General features: G+C 38.8%; 1 protein-coding gene across 1 annotated transcript in view; it reads left to right on the top strand.

The window, feature by feature from the left end:
* epb41l4a (erythrocyte membrane protein band 4.1 like 4A) overlaps positions 1-15,662 on the top strand; it is a 47,821-nt gene extending 32,159 nt beyond the window's left edge. Inside the window, exons 12-23 of the mRNA XM_083569431.1 lie at positions 4,060-4,175; positions 7,208-7,298; positions 7,407-7,490; positions 7,835-7,948; positions 9,849-9,896; positions 10,196-10,273; positions 10,452-10,571; positions 11,093-11,140; positions 11,329-11,397; positions 12,018-12,128; positions 12,285-12,363; positions 14,995-15,662. Coding sequence (XP_083425557.1) covers positions 4,060-4,175; positions 7,208-7,298; positions 7,407-7,490; positions 7,835-7,948; positions 9,849-9,896; positions 10,196-10,273; positions 10,452-10,571; positions 11,093-11,140; positions 11,329-11,397; positions 12,018-12,128; positions 12,285-12,363; positions 14,995-15,105 — 1,069 coding nt within the window. The 3' untranslated portion in view covers positions 15,106-15,662. The remainder of the gene's footprint in view (positions 1-4,059; positions 4,176-7,207; positions 7,299-7,406; positions 7,491-7,834; positions 7,949-9,848; positions 9,897-10,195; positions 10,274-10,451; positions 10,572-11,092; positions 11,141-11,328; positions 11,398-12,017; positions 12,129-12,284; positions 12,364-14,994) is intronic.
* The last annotated feature ends 4,938 nt before the right edge of the window (positions 15,663-20,600 follow it).

Below are 20,600 nucleotides of genomic sequence, written 5' to 3' on the forward strand. Positions count from 1 at the left end.
ACTGTAATACATGGAAAACAATCAGAATGATTGCAGATCTCATAAACTTGTATTTTATTCAAAATAGAAATAAGAAAACATCAAATGTTTTAACTAAGAAAGTATACCACTTTAGGGAAGAAAATAAGGTCTTTTTGAATTTGATGGCCCCAATACTTCTAAAAAAAAAAAAGTTAGGACTGTATAGCTTCTTTTAACAAAGGTCTGTATACATCTGAGACTAAAGAGACCAGTTGCTAGAGTTTTGAGAAAGGAATGCTGTCCCAGTTATGTCAGGATTCTAGCTGTCCTAAGTCTTCTTTTTCATATTTTTCATTTCATTATGTGCATATTGTTTTCAATTGGTGAAAGGACTGGACTGCTGGCTGTCAGGCGTAAGTGAGCGAGGCGGAAGCCGGGGCACAGCAAACAGACTTTAATGCACACTAAACAAAAGCAAACGTAGAAAACATAGAACACCCTCAGAGTCCAAACACAAACAATAACGGACAACGGAGTGGTGTGAGTGAGGCGTTTATATAGCTGTGAGGGTGATGAGGAACAGGTGTGTGGAATCAGTATGATGGCGAAGCGCTCCGGGCGGGCGGGGCGCGCACCGGAGAAGAAGCAGGGTGATCCCTGACACTGGCAAGCCAGTTCAGCATCTGGACTATTCTACTACGAAGCCATGCGGTTTAGCATTGTCTTGCTAAAATATGCAAGACCTTTTCTAAAAAGTACATCATCTGGATAGAAGCAAATGTTGCTCTAAATCCTGTATATACTGTATATATAGGCTTTTGAACACACCATTGAAAACAAGTCGAACAGTCCTTAGTCCAGAGGATGCAGCATGCATGGTTTCCGAAGAGAATTTCTCATTTTGATTCGTCTGACCACAAAACAGTTTTCCAATTTGCCTAAGTCTATTATAAATGAGCTTTTGCCCAGAGAAGACTGCATAGTTTCTGGGTCATGTTTACACATGGCATCCTCTTTGCATGCTAGAGCTTTAACCTGCATTTGCTTTAACCTGGATGGCAAGGTGAAATGTGTTCACAGGCAATGATTTCTGGAGGGGTTTCTGAGCCCCTGCAGTGATTTTCATTACAGCATCATGTATCAAATACTGATTTTCGCTCTTGTCCCTTGTGCACAGAGATTCTCCGAACTGCTTCATTATATCATGTACTGTAGATGATGAAATATATTAAGTCTTCGCAATTTTATTTTTAGGAACATTATTCTGCCGATTTTTTTACCGTTTGGTAAAAATATTTCCACTGTAAGATACTCTTTTTTATACTCAATCATGTTACTGACCTGCTGCCAATCAACCTAATTAGTTGCTAAATGATCCGCCAGCTGTTACTTTTTAGTAACACTTACTTTTCCAGCCTTTTGTTGCTTTTAGATGTGTTGCAAATTCAAAATAACCTTATATCTTTCCTTAAAATAGAACATTTTCCTAAATTACAGATTTGCTATGTTTTCAATGTTCAATTATGAACAAAATATAAGTTTATGAGATTTGCAAATCATTGCATTTTTATTTACAATTTACACAGCATTCCAATTTTTTGAGGGGCTTGTACTGTTAATATAATGTAAATATTCCAGTGTAATGTAATGTGAACTATTCCACTTACAGAACACATTTTTATTTTTAAAATTATAATTTAAGTTGACAATATTAATAGACTTAATTGTTTTTGGATAAAACCCATTCACGTCAACTAATTCATTATATCAATTTTTTTGTCTTTGGGATATTAGATAACAAATCTGTATCGGTATCATTGCTTTGTGTGAGCCAGAGCGGGCATCTGTGAACTTTGTACACGTGTGTTATTTATTTCACTGATATCCCCAGCAAACATGTTAAAACCTGTACAATAATTACAGTAAACAGGCTGAAACATGTAGTAGCCTCTTAATAAACAGACAAACACATGACCTAGCATGAAAAATGCTAAAACATGAAATAGAATTACAGTAAACAGACTAACACATAAGCCAACATGAAATAGACTACTACTTAGAATTAAACAAGCTTAAACATGTACTAATTTCAGTAAACATGAACTAACATTCTAGTAAACAGACTATCACATAGGAAATAGCATTACAGTAAGCAGACTACTAACTAGCATTACACCAACTTAAGCATGTAGTAGCATTAGAATTAGTCTAAATCTAACAAAAAATAAGCATCAAAATGCACAAGATGTGTCATCTTAAATGTTATTGGGTTTAAAATGTTTTATATATATATATATATATATATATATATATATATATATATATATATATATATATATATATATATATATATATATATATATATATATATACAGTGAGGAAAATAAGTATTTGAACACCCTGCTATTTTGCAAGTTCTCCCACTTAAAAATCATGGAGGGGTCTGAAATTGTCATCTTGGGTGCATGTCCACTGTGAGAGACATAATCTAAAAAAAAAATCCAGAAATCACAATATATGATTTTTAAACTATTTATTTGTATGATACAGCTGCAAATAAGTATTTGAACACCTGCCTATCAGCTAGAATTCTGACCCTCAAAGACCTGTTAGTCTGCCTTTAAAATGTCCACCTCCACTACATTTATTATCCTAAATTAGATGCACCTGTTTGAAGTCGTTAGCTGCATAAAGACACCTGTCCACCCCATACAATCAGTAAGAATCCAACTACTAACATAGCCAAGACCTAAGAGCTGTCCAAAGACACTAGAGACAAAATTATACACATCCACAAGGCTGGAAAGGGCTACCGGGAAATTGCCAAGCAGCTTGGTGAAAAAAGGTCCACTGTTGGAGCAATCATTAGAAAATGGAAGAAGCTAAACATGACTGTCAATCTCCCTCGGACTAGGGCTCCATGCAAGATCTCACCTGGTGGGGTCTCAATGATCCTAAGGAAGGTGAGAAATCAGCCCAGAACTACACGGGAGGAGCTGGTCAATGACCTGAAAAGAGCTGGGACCACCGTTTCCAAGGTTACTGTTGGCAATACACTAAGACGCCATGGTTTGAAATCATGCATGGCACGGAAGGTTCCCCTGCTTAAACCAGCACATATCCAGGCACGTCTTAAGTTTGCCAATGACCCTTTGGATGATCCAGAGGAGTCATGGGAGAAGGTCATGTGGTCAGCTGAGACCAAAATAGAACTTTTGGGTCATAATTCCACTAAACGTGTTGGAGGAAGAAGAATAATGAGTACCATCCCAAGAACACCATCCCTACTGTGAAGCATGGGGGTGGTAGCATCATGCTTTGGGGGTGTTTTTCTGCACATGGGACAGGGCGACTGCACTGTATTAAGGAGAGGATGACCGGGGCCATGTATTGCGAGATTTTGGGGAACAACCTCCTTCCCTCGGTTAGAGCATTGAAGATGGGTCGAGGCTGGGTCTTCCAACATGACAATGACCCGAAGCACATAGCCAGGATAACCAAGGAGTGGCTCTGTAAGAAGCAAATCAAGGTTCTTGCGTGGCCTAGCCAGTCTCCAGACCTAAACCCAATAGAGAATCTTTGGAGGGAGCTCAAACTCCGTGTTTCTCAGCGACAGGCCAGAAACCTGGCTGATCTAGAGAAGATCTGTGTGGAGGAGTGGGTCAAAATCCCTCCTGCATTGTGTGCAAACCTGGTGAAAAACTACAGGAAACGTTTGACCTCTGTAATTGCAAACAAAGGCTACTGTACCAAATATTAACATTGACTTTCTCAGGTGTTCAAATACTTATTTGCAGCTGTATCATACAAATAAATAGTTAAAAAAATCATACATTGTGATTTCTGGATTTGTTTTTTTAGATTATGTCTCTCACAGTGGACATGCACCTACGATGACAATTTCAGACCCCTCCATGATTTCTAAGTGAGAGAACTTGCAAAATAGCAGGGTGTTCAAATACTTATTTTCCTCACTGTATATATATATATATATATATATATATATATATATATATATATATATATATACAGTATATGAATGGATATGTAAAGAATGTCTTGAAAAACAAATGTAACATTAAGTGTAATTTCTTATAGTGGGAACACCGCCATGCAGATGGGAAAAGATCAGTGTGTCGTCTTGCCCAGGCAAAATCTGGAGGTGGTGCGCACACGCAGCAAGACCTACCCAAAGAGGAGCACACAGCCCACCAGTGAGCATCCATCCATCCATCCATCCATCCATCCATCCATCCATCTAACATCATCAACATGCTAAAGTAACAGTTCATTCACAGGGACTTGTATGGCACTCCATGTAGATGTAACCTAACACAGTTTCTGAATGTTTTATTATTTAACAAAGAAATTCTGATGAATCTTTCTCTAAGGAGATTGGTTATGGAAGGAGTCTCGAGTGTCAGAACTTTTACCAGCAGTCAGCAATTTTTCCACTCTTAGGAAATGTCATTAGGTCAGAGTTTTGTAGTAAGCAGTTTCTTGATAACATGACGTGCTAGCCGCTCTAACATGAGCGATAATCAGACATGACTATAATTCTTTAAATTGCGGAAAACTACATATTGTTTGCAAAAAAATTGACAATTTGAATCATTGACAAATTGCTGTAGTATAAGAGGAATAAAACAATTGCTGTTGTTAGTAAACAAATTATATAAATTTTAGGATGGTGTTGGGACGCAACGCAATTCCCTCTCATTGTTAATGCTTACAGTACATAAGTATATACTAACACCTTTCCCTGCTGTCAGTATAGCCAGGTGCATGATCATGCCATAGCCATGGGCTAATGGTAACCTCAGCATAGTTGTGTACATGTAATTATTAACCCTAAGCTTATAAGAATTAGCATTCATCATTTGTTGTGTGCTGCACAGGCCTGCACTAATCCTGTTATTCTGGATGTGCGAGTCGCTTCACTACCGCTAGCCGTGTTTATTATAACAATTGTGAGATCAGGTTCACTTCATCGCAGGTGTGGGGACGCAAGCAAGTTCAATCCCTTACAGCTTTCATTTAGTCATCTGTCAAAATGCGCTTGGTGCCCTATCACACAAATATGCACTCTCTCTCTCTCTCTCGCTCTCTCTCGCTCTCGCTCTCTCTTTCACAAAAATATTGCCTGTATTTGCAAAAAATATTGCCTGCATGTCGTAGCACATTGTAAATGATTGAATGATTACAGGATCAATGGGTACTATTTAGTCCTACACTGCTATAACCATCTCCACCAACAAAACATAATCAACTTCTATTTCATGGCAAATTTTGAGTATCAAAGGCTTTAGAAATCCTTTTTTTTTTTCACTGGAATGTAAGACGAAGGTTTTCACGGGCAAAGAAGAACTGTTGATTAGATTCAGGTGATTGCAGTCCAAAAGAAAGGTTCCAAATGCCACTCCAAGGAAGACAGCAAAATGCACAGCGGACGTTAAAAAAGTAATCAACCTCGACTGGTTTTTGGACACATTTTGAAATGAGTAAAATCCATGAAGATATAATTTACATGGTTTGATTAGAGTTAGAGTTGGTTAGAGTTCTCATCTCAACCCTGTTGAACATCTTTGGGATGAATTGGAATGCTGACTGCACCCTAGGCCTCCTTACATCTACAGATCTACATCAGTACCTAGTTTTACTAACACCCTTCAAGTCAAGAGTCAAGAGGCTTTTATTGTCATTTCTACTATACACTGTGGTACACAGTACACAGTAAAAACAAGATGATGTTCCTCCAGAACCCTGGTGCTACACTAAACAACATAGAGCTTCAACACAACACAAAGCTACATAAAGTGCATCTCTGTATGCTGACTCGTCGTTCTTGCTGATGAGACCCACCACAGTCGTGTCATCGGCGAACTTGACGATGTGATTCGAGCTGTGCATTGCTACACAGTTGTGAGTCAGCAGAGTGAACAGCAGTGGACTTAGCACACAGCCCTGAGGGCCCCCATTGCTCAGTGTAGTGGTGCTGGAGATGCTGTTCCTGATCCGGACTGACTGAGGTCTCCCAGTCGGGAAGTCCAGGATCCATTTGCAGAGGGAGGTGTTTAGGCCCATTAGGCTCAGCTTCTCAATCAGGGGCTGAGGGATGATTGTGTTGAATGCTAAAGTCAATGAACATCATTCCTACATACGTGTCCTTGCTGTCCAGGTGGGTGAGGGCCAAATGAAGGGTTGTGTAGATGGCACCGTCCGTGGAGTGGTGTGGATGATATGCAAACTGCATGGGGTCTAGTGAGGGTGGAAGCTGGGTCTTGATGTGCGTCATGGCGAACCTCTTGAAGCACTTCATCACAATGGGTGTGAGCGCGACGGGACGATAGTCATTGAGGCAGGAGACAGTAGACTTCTTCTGCAGGGGAACGATGGTCGTTGTCTTGAGGCACGTAGGAACAACGTTGCTGCTCAGGGAGATGTTGAAGATGTCGGCAAAGACATCCGCTAGCTGTTCTGCACATTTCCTAAACACTCTGCCAGGAATGTTGTCTGGTCCAGCAGACTTCCGTGGGTTAACTCTTCATAGAGTTTTCCTCACTTCAGCTGTTGTTAGACAGAGCACCTGGTCACTGGGAGGAGGGGTGGTCTTCCTCGTCTTTACGTTGTTCTGTACCTCAAACTGGACGTATAAGTCGTTTAGCGCATCTGGGAGGGAGGCGTCAAGGGCAAAAGCAGGTGATGTTGTCTTGTAGTTTGTGATCAAAGTGGAATCAATTATAAGAGTAAATTTGCACTACTTATGGAATGCGATGCTCAAAAAGCACATGAACAGCCATCCACAAACTTTTGACAATGTAGTGTATATAATTAAGAAATATTTATTTAAACCATTTTTAAGTATATTTATATATATATATATATATATATATATATATATATATATATATATATATATATATATATATATATATATATATCTTACTGTAAGTAAAAACCTTTGCATTGATTCTGACTAAACGATATAAAAACATGCAAATAAAACTCTCTTGCAACTCTTACTGCAATTCCACATCATATCAATTATACATCACACAAAGTTAGTCAGTAGTTACAGCCTGAGATAATTAGATCCCATTCTTTACTTGGTGAGATTATTTGGTGATGGATCCACACAGACATGCTAACTTATGCTTAAACCTGACAGTGATATATTGCACTGTGGAGCTATAACATTGATCCAAAAGTCAAATATTTCACACACTTTTTTCACTGTATCTTCCAGGCTTGAACAATGGGAGCCGATCAGTCACAAAGGCAGGAAATTCCCTGGGTGAAGTCCAGGCTAAAGCCAGCACACTCCCACCAGCCAAGAGGTACTGACCTCATGCATACTTGTATGATAAAGACTGTGCAGTGAAGCAGCCCTTTTATCGATTCAGTGTAACAGAGTAAGATTTAATACTTGTTTTATTATGTTCCAGCCCCAAAGTGTCCAAGACGGAAAGCATTTCAGAGGATCAGCCAAGCAAGCACACGGCCCCCTGGGACGAGAATGCACCGCAGAGGTACAGCTATGACAGAGGTCGTGTTTAAGTGTGGCTAAAGGTTCAGCTAATCCGGCCTGAATGCATGCAAACATGCACACACACACACACACACACACACACAAGTCTCGTTTATAGCAAGATAAAGATCAAGTACTGGATTAAGTCAATTTCCCTTCTAAACCCTTTGAAAACAAATCTCGAATCACTGTGAAGGTATTAGTTGACAAATGTGTCTCACTTTACTTGAGAACATGAGTTAAGCTTCCTGAAGGAAATGCCAACAGCTTTGGATTTACAATTTTCCCTTTTATTTCATGCCACAGTTTCAGTATGAATGTCTGCCATTCTTTGTTTTTCCTCAGCGGACTGTACAACTCGGCCAGCGAGCGAAACAAATCTCCCAAATTCCCCAACGCGCGTAGACGGTCGCCCTCAGGAGGCAGCGAGAACGAGGTTATGAACTCCTCCAGGCCCAGGTACAGCACACTCGTGTTTATAACATATTCACATGTGTATAGTTTCTACAGGAAACTGCTGTTACATTATAATTTTTATAACCATTATCGTAACTTATCGTTTTAAAGACTAATAGAAGCAAAAAAAAAACCTTTTTGCCAGAGTATTCGGGAAGTGTTTACATTTTTAAGGAGCTGCCTGTTAAAGTTCTTTTAATATCCTGTACTGTGATGTCTTACAAGCCTGTATTTTTTTTAGGAGGTAGTTTTTCTAGCATTAGTACACCCATATATTTGTTAATGAAATTCTTTCTTCGCATATCATATATATTAGATAGCTGATGTCAGAGCGCAGTGGGTAGGCCATGATACGCCGCCCCTGGAGCACAGAGGGTTAAGGGCCTTGTGAAAGGGCCCAAGAGTGGCAACTTGGCAATACCGGGTTTGAACTCCCAACCATGATCAGTAACCCAGTACCTAAACCACTAAGCTACTACTCCCCCCCAGCAATATTGTACATTTTTGAGTTTAAGTCGTGTACATGTTTAATGATTCCCTTGTTTTCATAGTTTTCCAGACAATTTACGTTCTCTGTTGAATGACAAGATAATTTTTTTTAGGGTTAGAAAGGGAGGAAAAAAGAATTCAGTGAAGGAATGACTGTTTATCACAGCTATAAAAAAAAGTGATTACAGGAACTAACTTGTCTTTTAGACGTTCCACAATAGTAAATCTAAATGTAAAACCGCTAAAATGTGTGCTGTCATTCATAAAACAATGTAAAATTGCTTAGGTGTTAGTGTGGTGTTTGCCATCACATCTACGGTATTCCTAAAAGTCCTGTTAGTTTTTTGCCTTCCTATGCCTGGTGGCCTTTTTGATGAGCTTTGTAGTTAGGGTTTTAGATAAAAAAAAAAAAATTTCCCTCTCACACTGGCAATAGCTCAGCTTATGGCAAACACATACCCCACTATGTGTTTTAAGACCTCTGATCTGCACTAATGACAAAAGAATTTCTCTTTCATTTTTGTCTGGGACAGCCGAATCAGGCTTAGATTTTATAGTCTAAACACAGCTGTACCTCAAAGGAATGATTCCTACTCTGCTCCTTACAAATTCACAACAAACTGCAAATCTTGATTGCTTTATGTCTCTTAAAGGCAAAACATGTTCACACACTGTCTTTAGAAATTCTCATGGCAACGGGGAGCTCACTGGTAGAAGTTATCGCATATTGGTCAGAAGGTCATGAGTTTCAATCCCACAGCTTGAGTAGATGTTTTAACCCTCTCTGTGCCACATTGTAGCTAACCCTATTCCCTGAGCCTAGCTTCTTAACAAAACTAGAATGTGTGAAGTAAGGAATTTCAATGTGCTTCACTTGTGACATTTGTCTGTCTTTCTTTTCTTTCTTTGCCGGTGTAGAAATGTACTCAATGTGGTACTTGGACTCCCTCTAGTGAGAAATCAGTATATACAGTGCAGTTTAATTAAACTATAGTCTGTAACTGAATAATTTGACAAATATTATGCTGAGGGGGGGGAAATGCACTTACATGCTCTATTCTGCCTTGAAGTGATACTGTTTGAAAATAATGGAAATATATTTTACCTCTTAATATTTACAAAACATAATCCGTGATTTGTGTCTGGCACACTCACAATGTAGTTCCACACGAATGCCACCGATTTCTAGGTTTTTTAATGGCATAAAGTGATTTAGATCATGAACATCTTAGAGAGAGCTGCCTAGATCCTGCTTAGGTTAGAAAAAAAAAAGAAGAAAAGGAACCATTATATGAAAGCATCAGAATAAATAAGTAATGCGTGATAAAGTTTGATCAGGCAAAAAGAGCTTTTCTCATGTTTTGTAAAAACATGTATAGGGAAAGCCACATGCTAAGATTGTGTGCTTTTACAGGAAAGGCCAGAGCAGTGAGGATCCATCCAGCAAACAGCATCGGCGGAGGTGGGCAGTTTTTTTTTTTTTATTTATGACGTTCGAATGATTGAGTGTTTTTTTTTGTTTAGTTTTTTTAATTTACCAAAAAAATATCTGTTTTTAATGTTAGGCTATAAACTGATTTTAAAATCCATAGATAACAAATACATTTATAGACCTGATTATAATGATTGTAATCACTGAGTAATACAGATTAACATGCCTTAAAGAAATATTTACATTATTCCTTCACCACAACTAAAAGCTCTTGAGGGATATAATTTGCCTTCTTGTCAAATTTTAACCCCTCTTGTTTGTCCCCATAGGTCACGTTCCCGTGGCAACACAAGCAGCGGCAGCGAGACCGAGAATTCCAACAGAGAGCATCGTAAAAAGAGGAACCGGTACAGAAACTTTTCTTTCCCCATGCACTAAAATATAATTATGATATAATTATACCTCTATACTAAAATAATATATATGATATAATTAACAATTATATCATATTTCTGTCCACTTACTATATAATTTAACATGTAGTAGAGCAGATGTTCTGTACTAACTTCTGCATGCTTGCTGTAGATCCAGGCAGGAGAACGAGATGGTAGATTCTGCACCACAGTGGGAGGCTGTGCTGCGCCGACAAAAGGAGAAAAACCCGAATGACCCCAACCATCGTCGCTCGCGCCATCGCTCTAGATCGTTAGTATTTACCATTGCACTTCTCCTTCCCCTGTCAAGCAAAACAGATGTTTCTGTGAGCACTTGTTTGTGGTTACCATCCAGTCTCAACTTGATACAGTGCCACATAAACAACTGGAGGAACTCCTTCTCATAAGATTTCCTTTTAAATCCTTCTCTAAATCCTTTTTTAAGTTGCTTTTTCTTTTTCGTCAAGCAAATAGCGAAATGATTAAATACATAAAAGAGGCACATAAAAACTGTGCTCGCAGTTAAAAGAGGGTGCAGTCCAAACCTAGGAATATAAAGAAGCTTAAAAGATCATGTAAAATCCTGCTGTTATTCTCTTCAGGGGAAGATACAACGAGGGGGTGGCTGCTGATCATCTTAAAACCAGGGTTTTGAAGAAGAATATGGCACTTACAGGAAAATCTTATGTCAGAAAATAAATATTGTGTTAAAATAAAACTGCTGCTCATTCATGCATTGTACAGATTTATTTACAGTTTTGACTTGGAAGCTTGGTTGTTGTTTTTTTGTAGGAGAAGTCCAGATGTTCAAGCTAAAGAGCAGCTGTGGAAGCATATACAGTAAGTAGTAATGAGTCAATCTGTAAAAGCCCATGTAAACTGTCTTTACTTGCTCTTGGCAGGCTGATGCTGTGGTTTTGATGATTCACTCTGACAGGGTTGTAATGATTTTGTCTGTGTGTGTGTGTGTGTGTGTGTGTGTGTGTGTGTGTGTGTGTGTGTGTGTGTGTGTGTGTGTGTGTGTGCAGGAAGGAGTTGGTGGATCCATCCGGTCTGACAGAGGAACAGCTGAAAGAGATTCCATATAAGAAAGTAGAGTGAGTAAACCAATGTCTTTTGTGTTCGCCTATCAATATAGTGTGTTACTGAAAATATGCTGAAAGTATCTCTGTTAATGCTTTAATGCTGAACAATTCCAAAAATGTCTAAAAACGGAGATGTCAGCCTTTAAATTAAGAAATGGAATGAAATAAGTTCCACATCAACTGTATCCGAAAATACCAAAGTGACTAACGAGTCCTCTTGTCCTTGAAGTCCCAGTCTTATGTAACACTATGAACAAGCATCTATGTGATTGGATTCTGTTGTTTTATATCAGTAAAAATGTTTCCCTAAAGGAAAATAAGGTTCTGATGCAGGGAAAAGAATGTTCTCAAGGAACCTCATTATTTTTTATTACTTTGCATTTAATAATTAATGAAAAGTTACAGTAAGCTTTCATGAAACCTTAGATATCCAAAGAAGTGTGATTACTGGTCAAAATATTGCAAACTTTGTCAGGAAAAAATGATTTGACTCTCATTGGATATCTGCGCCTAGTGATCTGACACACTAAAAAGAGCTGAAATTCATATCTGTATGTGCTTTAAATGTGGCCTGTTACATCATAAAACAATTAATTACTGACTTTCAAAATGACCGTTATATCTGATTTCAGAACTCAAGGTGACCCGATCCGTATCAGGCACTCTCAGTCTCCCCGGAGCTACCGCCAGTACCGACGCTCACACTGCTCCGATGGAGAGAGGTCTGTCCTCTCAGAGGTCAAGTGAGTCCTGGAATAGTTTTGTTCAATTCAAAGATCACATTTCCCATCTGTAGGTCATTCCCAGGCGACAAGAAACAACTTGAGTGTCAAACTCATCCAAGTTATTGCCGGGCACAGGTGCATGTTTTTTTGACCACTGACACTGTTTCTTTTTAGCTCTCGGACTGATCTGGTGCCTCCACTTCCTGTTACTCGCACTGTAGACATGACAGGGTCCAGCACTGCCAACTCACAGGTTAGTTTCTGTTCTCTGAAACACTGTCCTACAAGGAAAACACTCATTTGCAAGTTAGGAGTCTGTGAATATGAAGTTAAAAGGGATGAAGTCACTTTCCTTTCAATCAGAGTGACACATCTGTACGTTTACTCATGTGGGAGAAGGCAGATATTCCTTACCTCTGAGTGGGTTAAGCTGCACAGTGGCACAACAGAGCAACAGATCCAAAGGTTGCGGTCAGTTGCGGTCAGTTGGGTTCATATGTCTTGAAAGAACTCTAGGCTTTACCAATTGGTAGCTGTTGTGTGATGCAGAAGGTAAATCAGTGGGTTTGAATGTGCAAATTGTGAGAAATGGGTGCAAAATAATGATATTTAAAACAATTGAAATTAACATATGTACAGTATTTAGTATATACACTGACCAGTTATAACATTATGACATTATAACATTATGACCGGTGATTGAATAACACTGATTATCTTTTCATCATGGCACTTGTTAGTGGCTGGATATATTAGGTGTTATTTTATGTTAGAAGCAGGAAAAATGGGCAACCTTAAGGATTTGAGGGAGTTTGACAAGGGCCAAATTGGGATGGCTAGACGACTGGGTCAGAGCATCTCCAAAACTGCAGCTCTAGTGGGATGTTCTCGGTCTGCATTGGTCAGTATCTATCAAAACTGTTTTAAGAAAGGAACAGCGAACCGGTGAACCAGCGACAGGGTCATGAACTGTTTTGGCAGCAAACGGGGGACCGACACCAAATTAGGCAAGTGTCACAGCGCTTCACTGTTTCCACATTTTTTTATGTTACAGCCTTATTCCAAAAATATTTTTTTCCCCTCAAATTTCTACAAACAATACCACACAATGACAAGGTAAAAAAAAGTGTTTGGAATCTTTGCTAATTTATTACAAACAAAAAAAGAAAGAAATCACATCTACATAAATATTCACAGCCTTTGCTCAAAATTTTGTTGAAGCACCTTTAGCACCAATTACAGCATCAAGTCTTTTTGATTATGATTCTACAAGCTTGGCACCTATTTTTGGGCAGTTTCTTCCATTGTTCTTTGCAGAACCTCTCAAGCTACATCAGGTTGGATGGGAAGCATCAGTGCACAGCCATTTTCAGATCTCTCCAGAGATGTTTAATCCAGTTCAAGTCTGAGCTCTGGCTGGGCCACTCGAGGACATTCACAGAGTCGTCCTGTAGCCACTCCTTTGTTATCTTGGCTGTGTGTTTAGGGTCGTTGTCCTGTTGGAAGATGAACCGTGACCCCAGTCTGAGGTTCAGAGCGCTCTGGAGCAGGTTTTCATCAAGGATGTCTCTGTACATTGCTGCATTCATCTTTCCCTCGATCGGAACTGGGAGACTAGTCAGAACCGTCCAGAAGAACAACCATCTCTCCAGAATTCCACCATTTAGGCCTGTATGGTAGACTGGCTAGACGGAAGCCACTCCTCAGTAAAAGGCACATGACAGCCCATCTGGAGTTTTCTTAAAGGCACCTGAAGGACTCTCAGATAATGAAAAACAAAGATTGAACTCTTTGTTTCTCATAGTCTGGCCAGTCTACCATACAGGCCTGATTGGTGGAGTGCTACAGAGATGGTTGTTGTTCTGGAAGGTTCTTCTCTGTCCAAAGGAATACGATGGAGCTCTTTCAGAGTGACCATCGGGTTCTTGGTCACCTCCCTGACTTAGGCTCTTCTCCCTGATTGCTCAGTTTGGCCAGGTGGCTTTGCTTTAGGGAGAGTACTGGTGGTTCCAAACTTCTTCCATTTACGGATGATGGAGGCCACTGTGCTCGCTGGGACCTTCAATGCTGCAGAATTTCTGTACCCTTTCCCAGATCTGTGCCTCGACACAATCCTGTCTCAGAGGTCTACAGACAATTCCTTGGACTTCATGGCTTGGTCTGTGTGTTCTGACCTGCACTGTTAACTGTGGCACCTTATATAGACTGGTGTGTGCTTTTCCAAATCATGTCCAATCAGCTGAATTTACCACAGGTGGACTCCAATCAAGTTCTAGAAACATCAGTGAAAACAGGATGTGCCTGAGCTCAATTTTGAGTGTCATGAAAAAACTGTGAATACTTACAGTATGTATATGTGAGGTTTTTTTTTGTTTGTTTTTTATTTGTAATAAATTTGCAAAGATTTCAAACTTAATTCACATTTGCAATTTGCACAAAGTTTTGCAATTTGAGCACTGCAACAAGTCGGTTTTACTGGGAACCTGTCATTATGGTTGTTGTTTATTTTTTAAGAATTTTAAGTAAAGCAATGAATTTAATCCATTTTGGAAAAAGGCTGTAACATAACAAAATGTGGAAAAAAGAAACGCTGAGAATACTTTCCGGGTGCACTGTAATGTTATGCCTGATCCGTGGCTATTAAGTTATGCCTGGTCAGTGTCTAAAATTATGAAAGATTATCAGGGTCAGTGAAACATTATGAAACACAGAACATGCGGTTTGGATATCAGCACCCAGGCATAATCAGCTGCTGGTTTGCTCCGCTTACTTCTCAGGAGGCCTAGAGAGTTTTGGTTTGCATGAATATGCTGAGAAATGACAGGTTTGCTGCGAGGTGTTTTTACAGTCTTGTTCAGAAATGCCTGTGTTTTCCTTTGTGCAGAAGAAAAATGGGTCCAAAGACAACCTGTCGGAGAGTTCTGGGCAGGAGACAAAAAGCAGCATCAGGGCGGCAAAATCCTCACACAGCACTCGGACCAAAAACGAAACGTGACCACATTCTCAAATTTTTCACCACGAGAGGTTAGGAGAGGTCATGGACAATATACCGAGACCTGGAAGTATTCAACACTAATAGACGATAATGCCAGACAGGCATGGAGTTCCTAACTAAACGAAATAGAGATGGCTATCCGTGCCATGAGCTTGTCTGAGAAGTTATTGTTAATTTAAAACAAAGGCATTTTTGTATTTATTAACTGAACGAAAACGCAAGCAAACAAGTGTTTTAAAACCACTCATTCTATTCCAACAATCAAGTGAAGGAAAAGGAATCATTAATACACAGCGAACACTGCACAGTCTTGAAGGTGTTGCACCGAACATTGAGACATTTTATACAGTATTAAATATTCTTGAACTCGTTATTGTACGTGTGGATATTATCACGCAAAGCAATTTGTATTTGTGTATTCCATTGACTAAATTCTGTAGGAAATTGTTGCTGCTGTTACTCTTTGGATTGTCTTTCTCTGCTGTTACAAATACACTGTACACGGTTAACTGTATCTGAGCTGGAGACTCAATAAACTAAATGTATTGGCGATAGAATAGTCAATATTTTCGGGGGGTTTTTTCATAGGTAATTTGTTTTTGTTTTTTGCTTTTACATGTGATGTTTGGTCTTTAACAAAAAAAAAATTCACCTGTTTAAAAAGTGCAGTTGGGTTTTGGTGTTCATTGTTGCTACAGATACACATTGGTGGACCAAGAAATGAGGACTCTGATTGGAAAATTAAAGCTGCAGATTTTACAGTTTATAGTAGACTGCACTGCATCCACACATCTGGAAACTGAAAAAAAATAATTTTAATTAATTGTGAGCAGTTCATTACATTGCACATAAAAAAAAAAGAATAATAATGGTCATGAATATGTTGTTGCATGCAATCTTAATCATTTTAATATTTCAAATGGTAAATATTCAATATTTTGGGTGGATGAAATATTTGAAATGATTCTTTCCAGAATTGAATTTACGTGAACAGCATAACAATATCAGAGAAGGTATTCACTGCTGTGTACAACTTGCTGCCACTAGGGGGAGTCACTAAACATGTCCTAATGCCTTAGTAATTCAGCTTCTCTTTTAGAAGTACCTGAGAATTAAAATATCTGGTACTTTAAAAAAAAATTTAGGCCAAGTTTAATTAGATTACTAGATTTATTTTATTTAATATATTCATTCTATCGTCTAATCCTGGTTAGGGTTGTAGTTGTTCTAGAGCCTACTTGCAGGAGCAGTGGTCTAGAGAATTCACCCTGGATGGGACATCAGTCCATCTCAGATACTGTGCACATACACACACTGTTTTGTAAAGCCGTTACTGAGTAATTTACTCGTAATTGTAACCATCACTGCGATTATACCGAATATCAGCAAGTCACAGCTCTGCCTCCGTGTGATATTCGGTATAACCACATTATTGCGCGTATGATATTGCTTTTACACTGCAGTTTGATAAACAAGCAACAAGAATAAAATTCTATAATTTCACACACAGTATAGTTAAATGTTCTGTTTATTTTTTTTTCGTTAGCACAAATGGATGCCAACGAAGCCACACTCGCTCTATGGCATGTCCACTATCCTGCTTATATCAGTATATACCAGAGGGGCCCAGATTTTTTCTTGTGAAGGGTCAAAAATCTTACTTGATTGAGGGTCCGTGAGCTAAAAATAAATGTTGCATTATTCTAAAATTGCTATTTAAATGAAAGTTGCGATGGTTCCTCTCATTTACAGTTTCATAATAACTACCAATGAATAGAGAATCTTACTTTCTTGTCGTCCAATGCAGTTTTATTTAAGTTCTAGTTCTGTGAAACTTATAATACAATGTGGTTCAATGTCTAACAGTTATTCAGTGACCTCTAATGAGAGACATGAAGCTGGTCCTTATTTTTTCCAAAAGTTTTCCAAATGAAATGTTCCCCCTTTATTCCTCTATTTGGTAGGTAAATTAAATGTCACCACAGACCAACGTTGGCCATTGGACCCTAGTTTTTGGAACCTGTGGTCGGCACATCTGGTCAAAAGTCAAGTCAAACATTTTATTCCTGAAAAATAGCATTTGCCTTGTTCATCGATGATGTCATTCACGTTGCTGTAGCAATAGTTCCGAACAAATTAGTGGAACAAAACTGATGTTGTTTAATAAGTAATACATGTATAGAAATAATATGCAGTAGCGTATGAACCTGGTGTATGTTACCCAAATGAAGTAACGTGCATCATGAATGAAATATAGTTAGTTAGATTAAATATTATAATATATTTTTTATTTTTTTTTTTAAACGATCTTTGACAAGCTGAACGCCGACCTCACAGTATATCATGGTGTGATTTACAACAAAACCTGTTAATACATGCTGAGAAAAACAGTTGTGTTGATCAGAAACATGCCTCATTACAAGAACATGGCCACTGTTAGCATACGTAATAATTCGCTTGTGTAATAGAAAATTATTTTGAAATATCCTAATAGCCTTTTTTCATTTACATACGGAATTTCTTCCATTTAAAGTCTTTGCTCTTCTCTTCTACACCCTAAATGAACTCAAGAGGTTTTGAAAAAAAGGGCAAAAGTTTTTTACCAATCCTTCATGTGTCATAAAAGAATTTCCATAGCATAAACTTGTTGAATGACTGGTATGTGCAGCCTGTAAGGGATTAATACTGCGGTTAGCTACTAATGCCATGTTGGTTTAAGCCTGGGGGTGGAAATATTCTACTAATAATCATACCAACGTGAGTTTATTGTTAAATGACACTGCGTAAACTTTACATCTATAATCTAAAAACATTATCAGTCTTTTTACAGTGGAATGAAAATGAAATTTTCAATTCCTCTTTTTTTTTTTTTTCCAGTAGGCATGTTTGTGTCTGTGAGGCATCTGGGTTTGATGTTGACTTTTGCTGAGCGTTGTCCTCATCTCAACTTCTAGCACAAACTTACCATGCTTACGTCTGGTTTACAGCAGGAACGTGTTTCACCTGGACATTTACGATTGTTTTTAGGTTGAGACGAGCGCAAAGGTGTGTCATGTAGAACAAAAAAAAATGCAGTTAGTAAAGCCTCTCTTTGTTTTTATCCATGTCCACTGTTCTACATTAGCAGCAGGAGTTCTGTGCATCGGGGCAGAGCGCCAACAAATGTATTCCAAATGCACTCGTTCACCTCAACCGATTGAGAAAGTAGAAAGGAGGGGTGAGATTCTGAGAGAGTTTAGATTCTGGCTTTGCTTCGTGATCTGGGACGGATGTTGTTTTCTTTTTTTTTTCTCCCCACATGGGGAGCTTGTAATGTTGGAAAACCTGATGAAAAACTTGTGCTCTATGATTAAACTTGGGATTTTTTTTTTCAAGGCACCGTTGAAAAGTTTGAATTTGATTCCATGCGGCCTTTCATGGGCATAGACCTGTTTCTGTTTTGTTTTTTTTCTCAAAAGCCATAAACCTTTAAACCCTAACGGTTTGCAGATGTCACACTGGTGTTTAACCCCGTCTTTCGAAACAGCATTTCTGCAAGTCCATTCCTTCGCAAATAGCAACAATGTATGCTACATCTGGCAACGTGAAAGCATCCTGTGGGTCCTTCAGGACAACTGGTTTCTGCACAGGGCCTCGCGTAAACAGGATTTCACCCTTTCCTGTGTGGAGACCGATTATCAAATTAGCAGCTCGAAGACTCATTATTCACATGTAGCCTTAATGGATCTCGCAGACGTTAAAGCTCGGCATGAAGATCCTCGCATTGCTATTACGGGAGGTGTTCCTGCTCTTGATTTGGAAATCCTAGGTCCTTAAAGATTCTTAAGCCTGATTTAATTTATTGACTAGTTATAGAACATCTTTTAGCTCAGATAACTTGGAGCAAAAATAAAATAAACACTAAGATGACGTTCCCAGTGCACACAAACCAAACTATCAACAATTTCCTGGTACACTTTTTTTCCAAAACCATCAATAAAGCTATAGAATTTTTTTTCTGGATGTTCAAAATTATGGCTTCTCCTCAAACATTGAACCAGAAACATTTGTTCTTCCAGCTAGAGAACCGTAACACACCTTTAATCATTCATTATTCTGAAGCTCTTTTTTTTGTCATACAGTCGACCATGCCTTGGCAAGAACCTGAAATCCAGTAGGTCTTGCACATGAGAATCACATTGTCATGTGGCATGGAGAATAATTGTAGCACTGACAGTGTTCGGAGCTCAGACACACTCTCCCAGTTTAAGTGCAGATTAAAAACATATCCTGTTTTTAGCAAGTCCTACACATAACACACATCACACATCATAACCTTGTGCTCCAGTACATCTGATCACATGCACATTATAACTTGATCAGCTTCGCTAATTCCTCTCCACTGCTTCTCTTTCTCTACCCATCCCGAGGCATCCTGAGGTTGCGCCAGCCCCAGTCACGTGAAGATTGTGGACCTTTAAAGAAGTAGATCCCGACCCCGCAAACATCCAGAACCATCTAAAGACGAACCAGCGCCATATTGGATCCCACTTCATGTAGAGTTTGGACATTGGACCTCCTTGATTGTTTAAAGGCTCTGGCATGGAGAAGCTGGTGTTGGATCTGTGATGATCTCAAAAGTTGAGCTATTGCATGAGTTGATCAGTAGCTCCTGGTTCCATAACCTCAAGTGACTGTATAAGACTGTAGAAAGAACATTACTCACAATCTTACATTCCAGTGCTCATGGAAGTCCTCAATCTCCAGTGTTCTGTATTGTTTAAAGACTATAATCACACTCTTTATCACCCGAATGAGGATGGGTTTCCCTTTTCGAGTCTGGTTCCTCTCAAGGTTTCTTCCTCATAAAATCTAAGGGAGTTTTTTCTTGGTATATTCGCCCCAGGCTGCTCATCAGGGATAAATACACATCATTCACTTTAATTGTTAAATTATGTAAAGCTGCTGAAGTTGTGAAAAGCGCTGTAGAAATAAACTTGACTTGACTAACACTGCAGTAGGAACAGAGGTGGGAAGTAATGAGGTACAAATACTTTTTCTGGTATCAGTACTTTACTCCACTATTTCTTTTTTGGACAACTTTTTACTTTCATTTATTACATTTTTACACCAATATCTGTACTTTCTACTTTTTACATTTTCAAAACTTGACTAAGTATTATTTCTTCTCATTGCATATGGCTTTTTTCACCATATCACTGGTGTATTATTTCCTGGCTATCAGACGTAGATGTAGGCAAAGCGGAGCGAACAATGAGCAAAGCGACAAGAGGAATGGCGGAGGAATGGAGGAATGAATTCAGAGGGAGTCACCAATGTGAAAATCAATAAAAACAAAGACATTCCTCAACACCCATGGACATATATGAGGGAGAGGTTCGAAATTATCGTTGTAAAAAAGTGCTGACTTTCAAGAATTCACCTTCGAATTTGAGAAAGCACATCAAGTCAAGAGTCAAGAGGCCTTTATTGTCATTTCTTTTATACACAGTGGT

The sequence above is a fragment of the Silurus aristotelis genome (genome assembly GCF_946808225.1).
Source record: "Silurus aristotelis genome assembly, chromosome: 18".
Classification (NCBI taxonomy): domain Eukaryota; kingdom Metazoa; phylum Chordata; class Actinopteri; order Siluriformes; family Siluridae; genus Silurus; species Silurus aristotelis.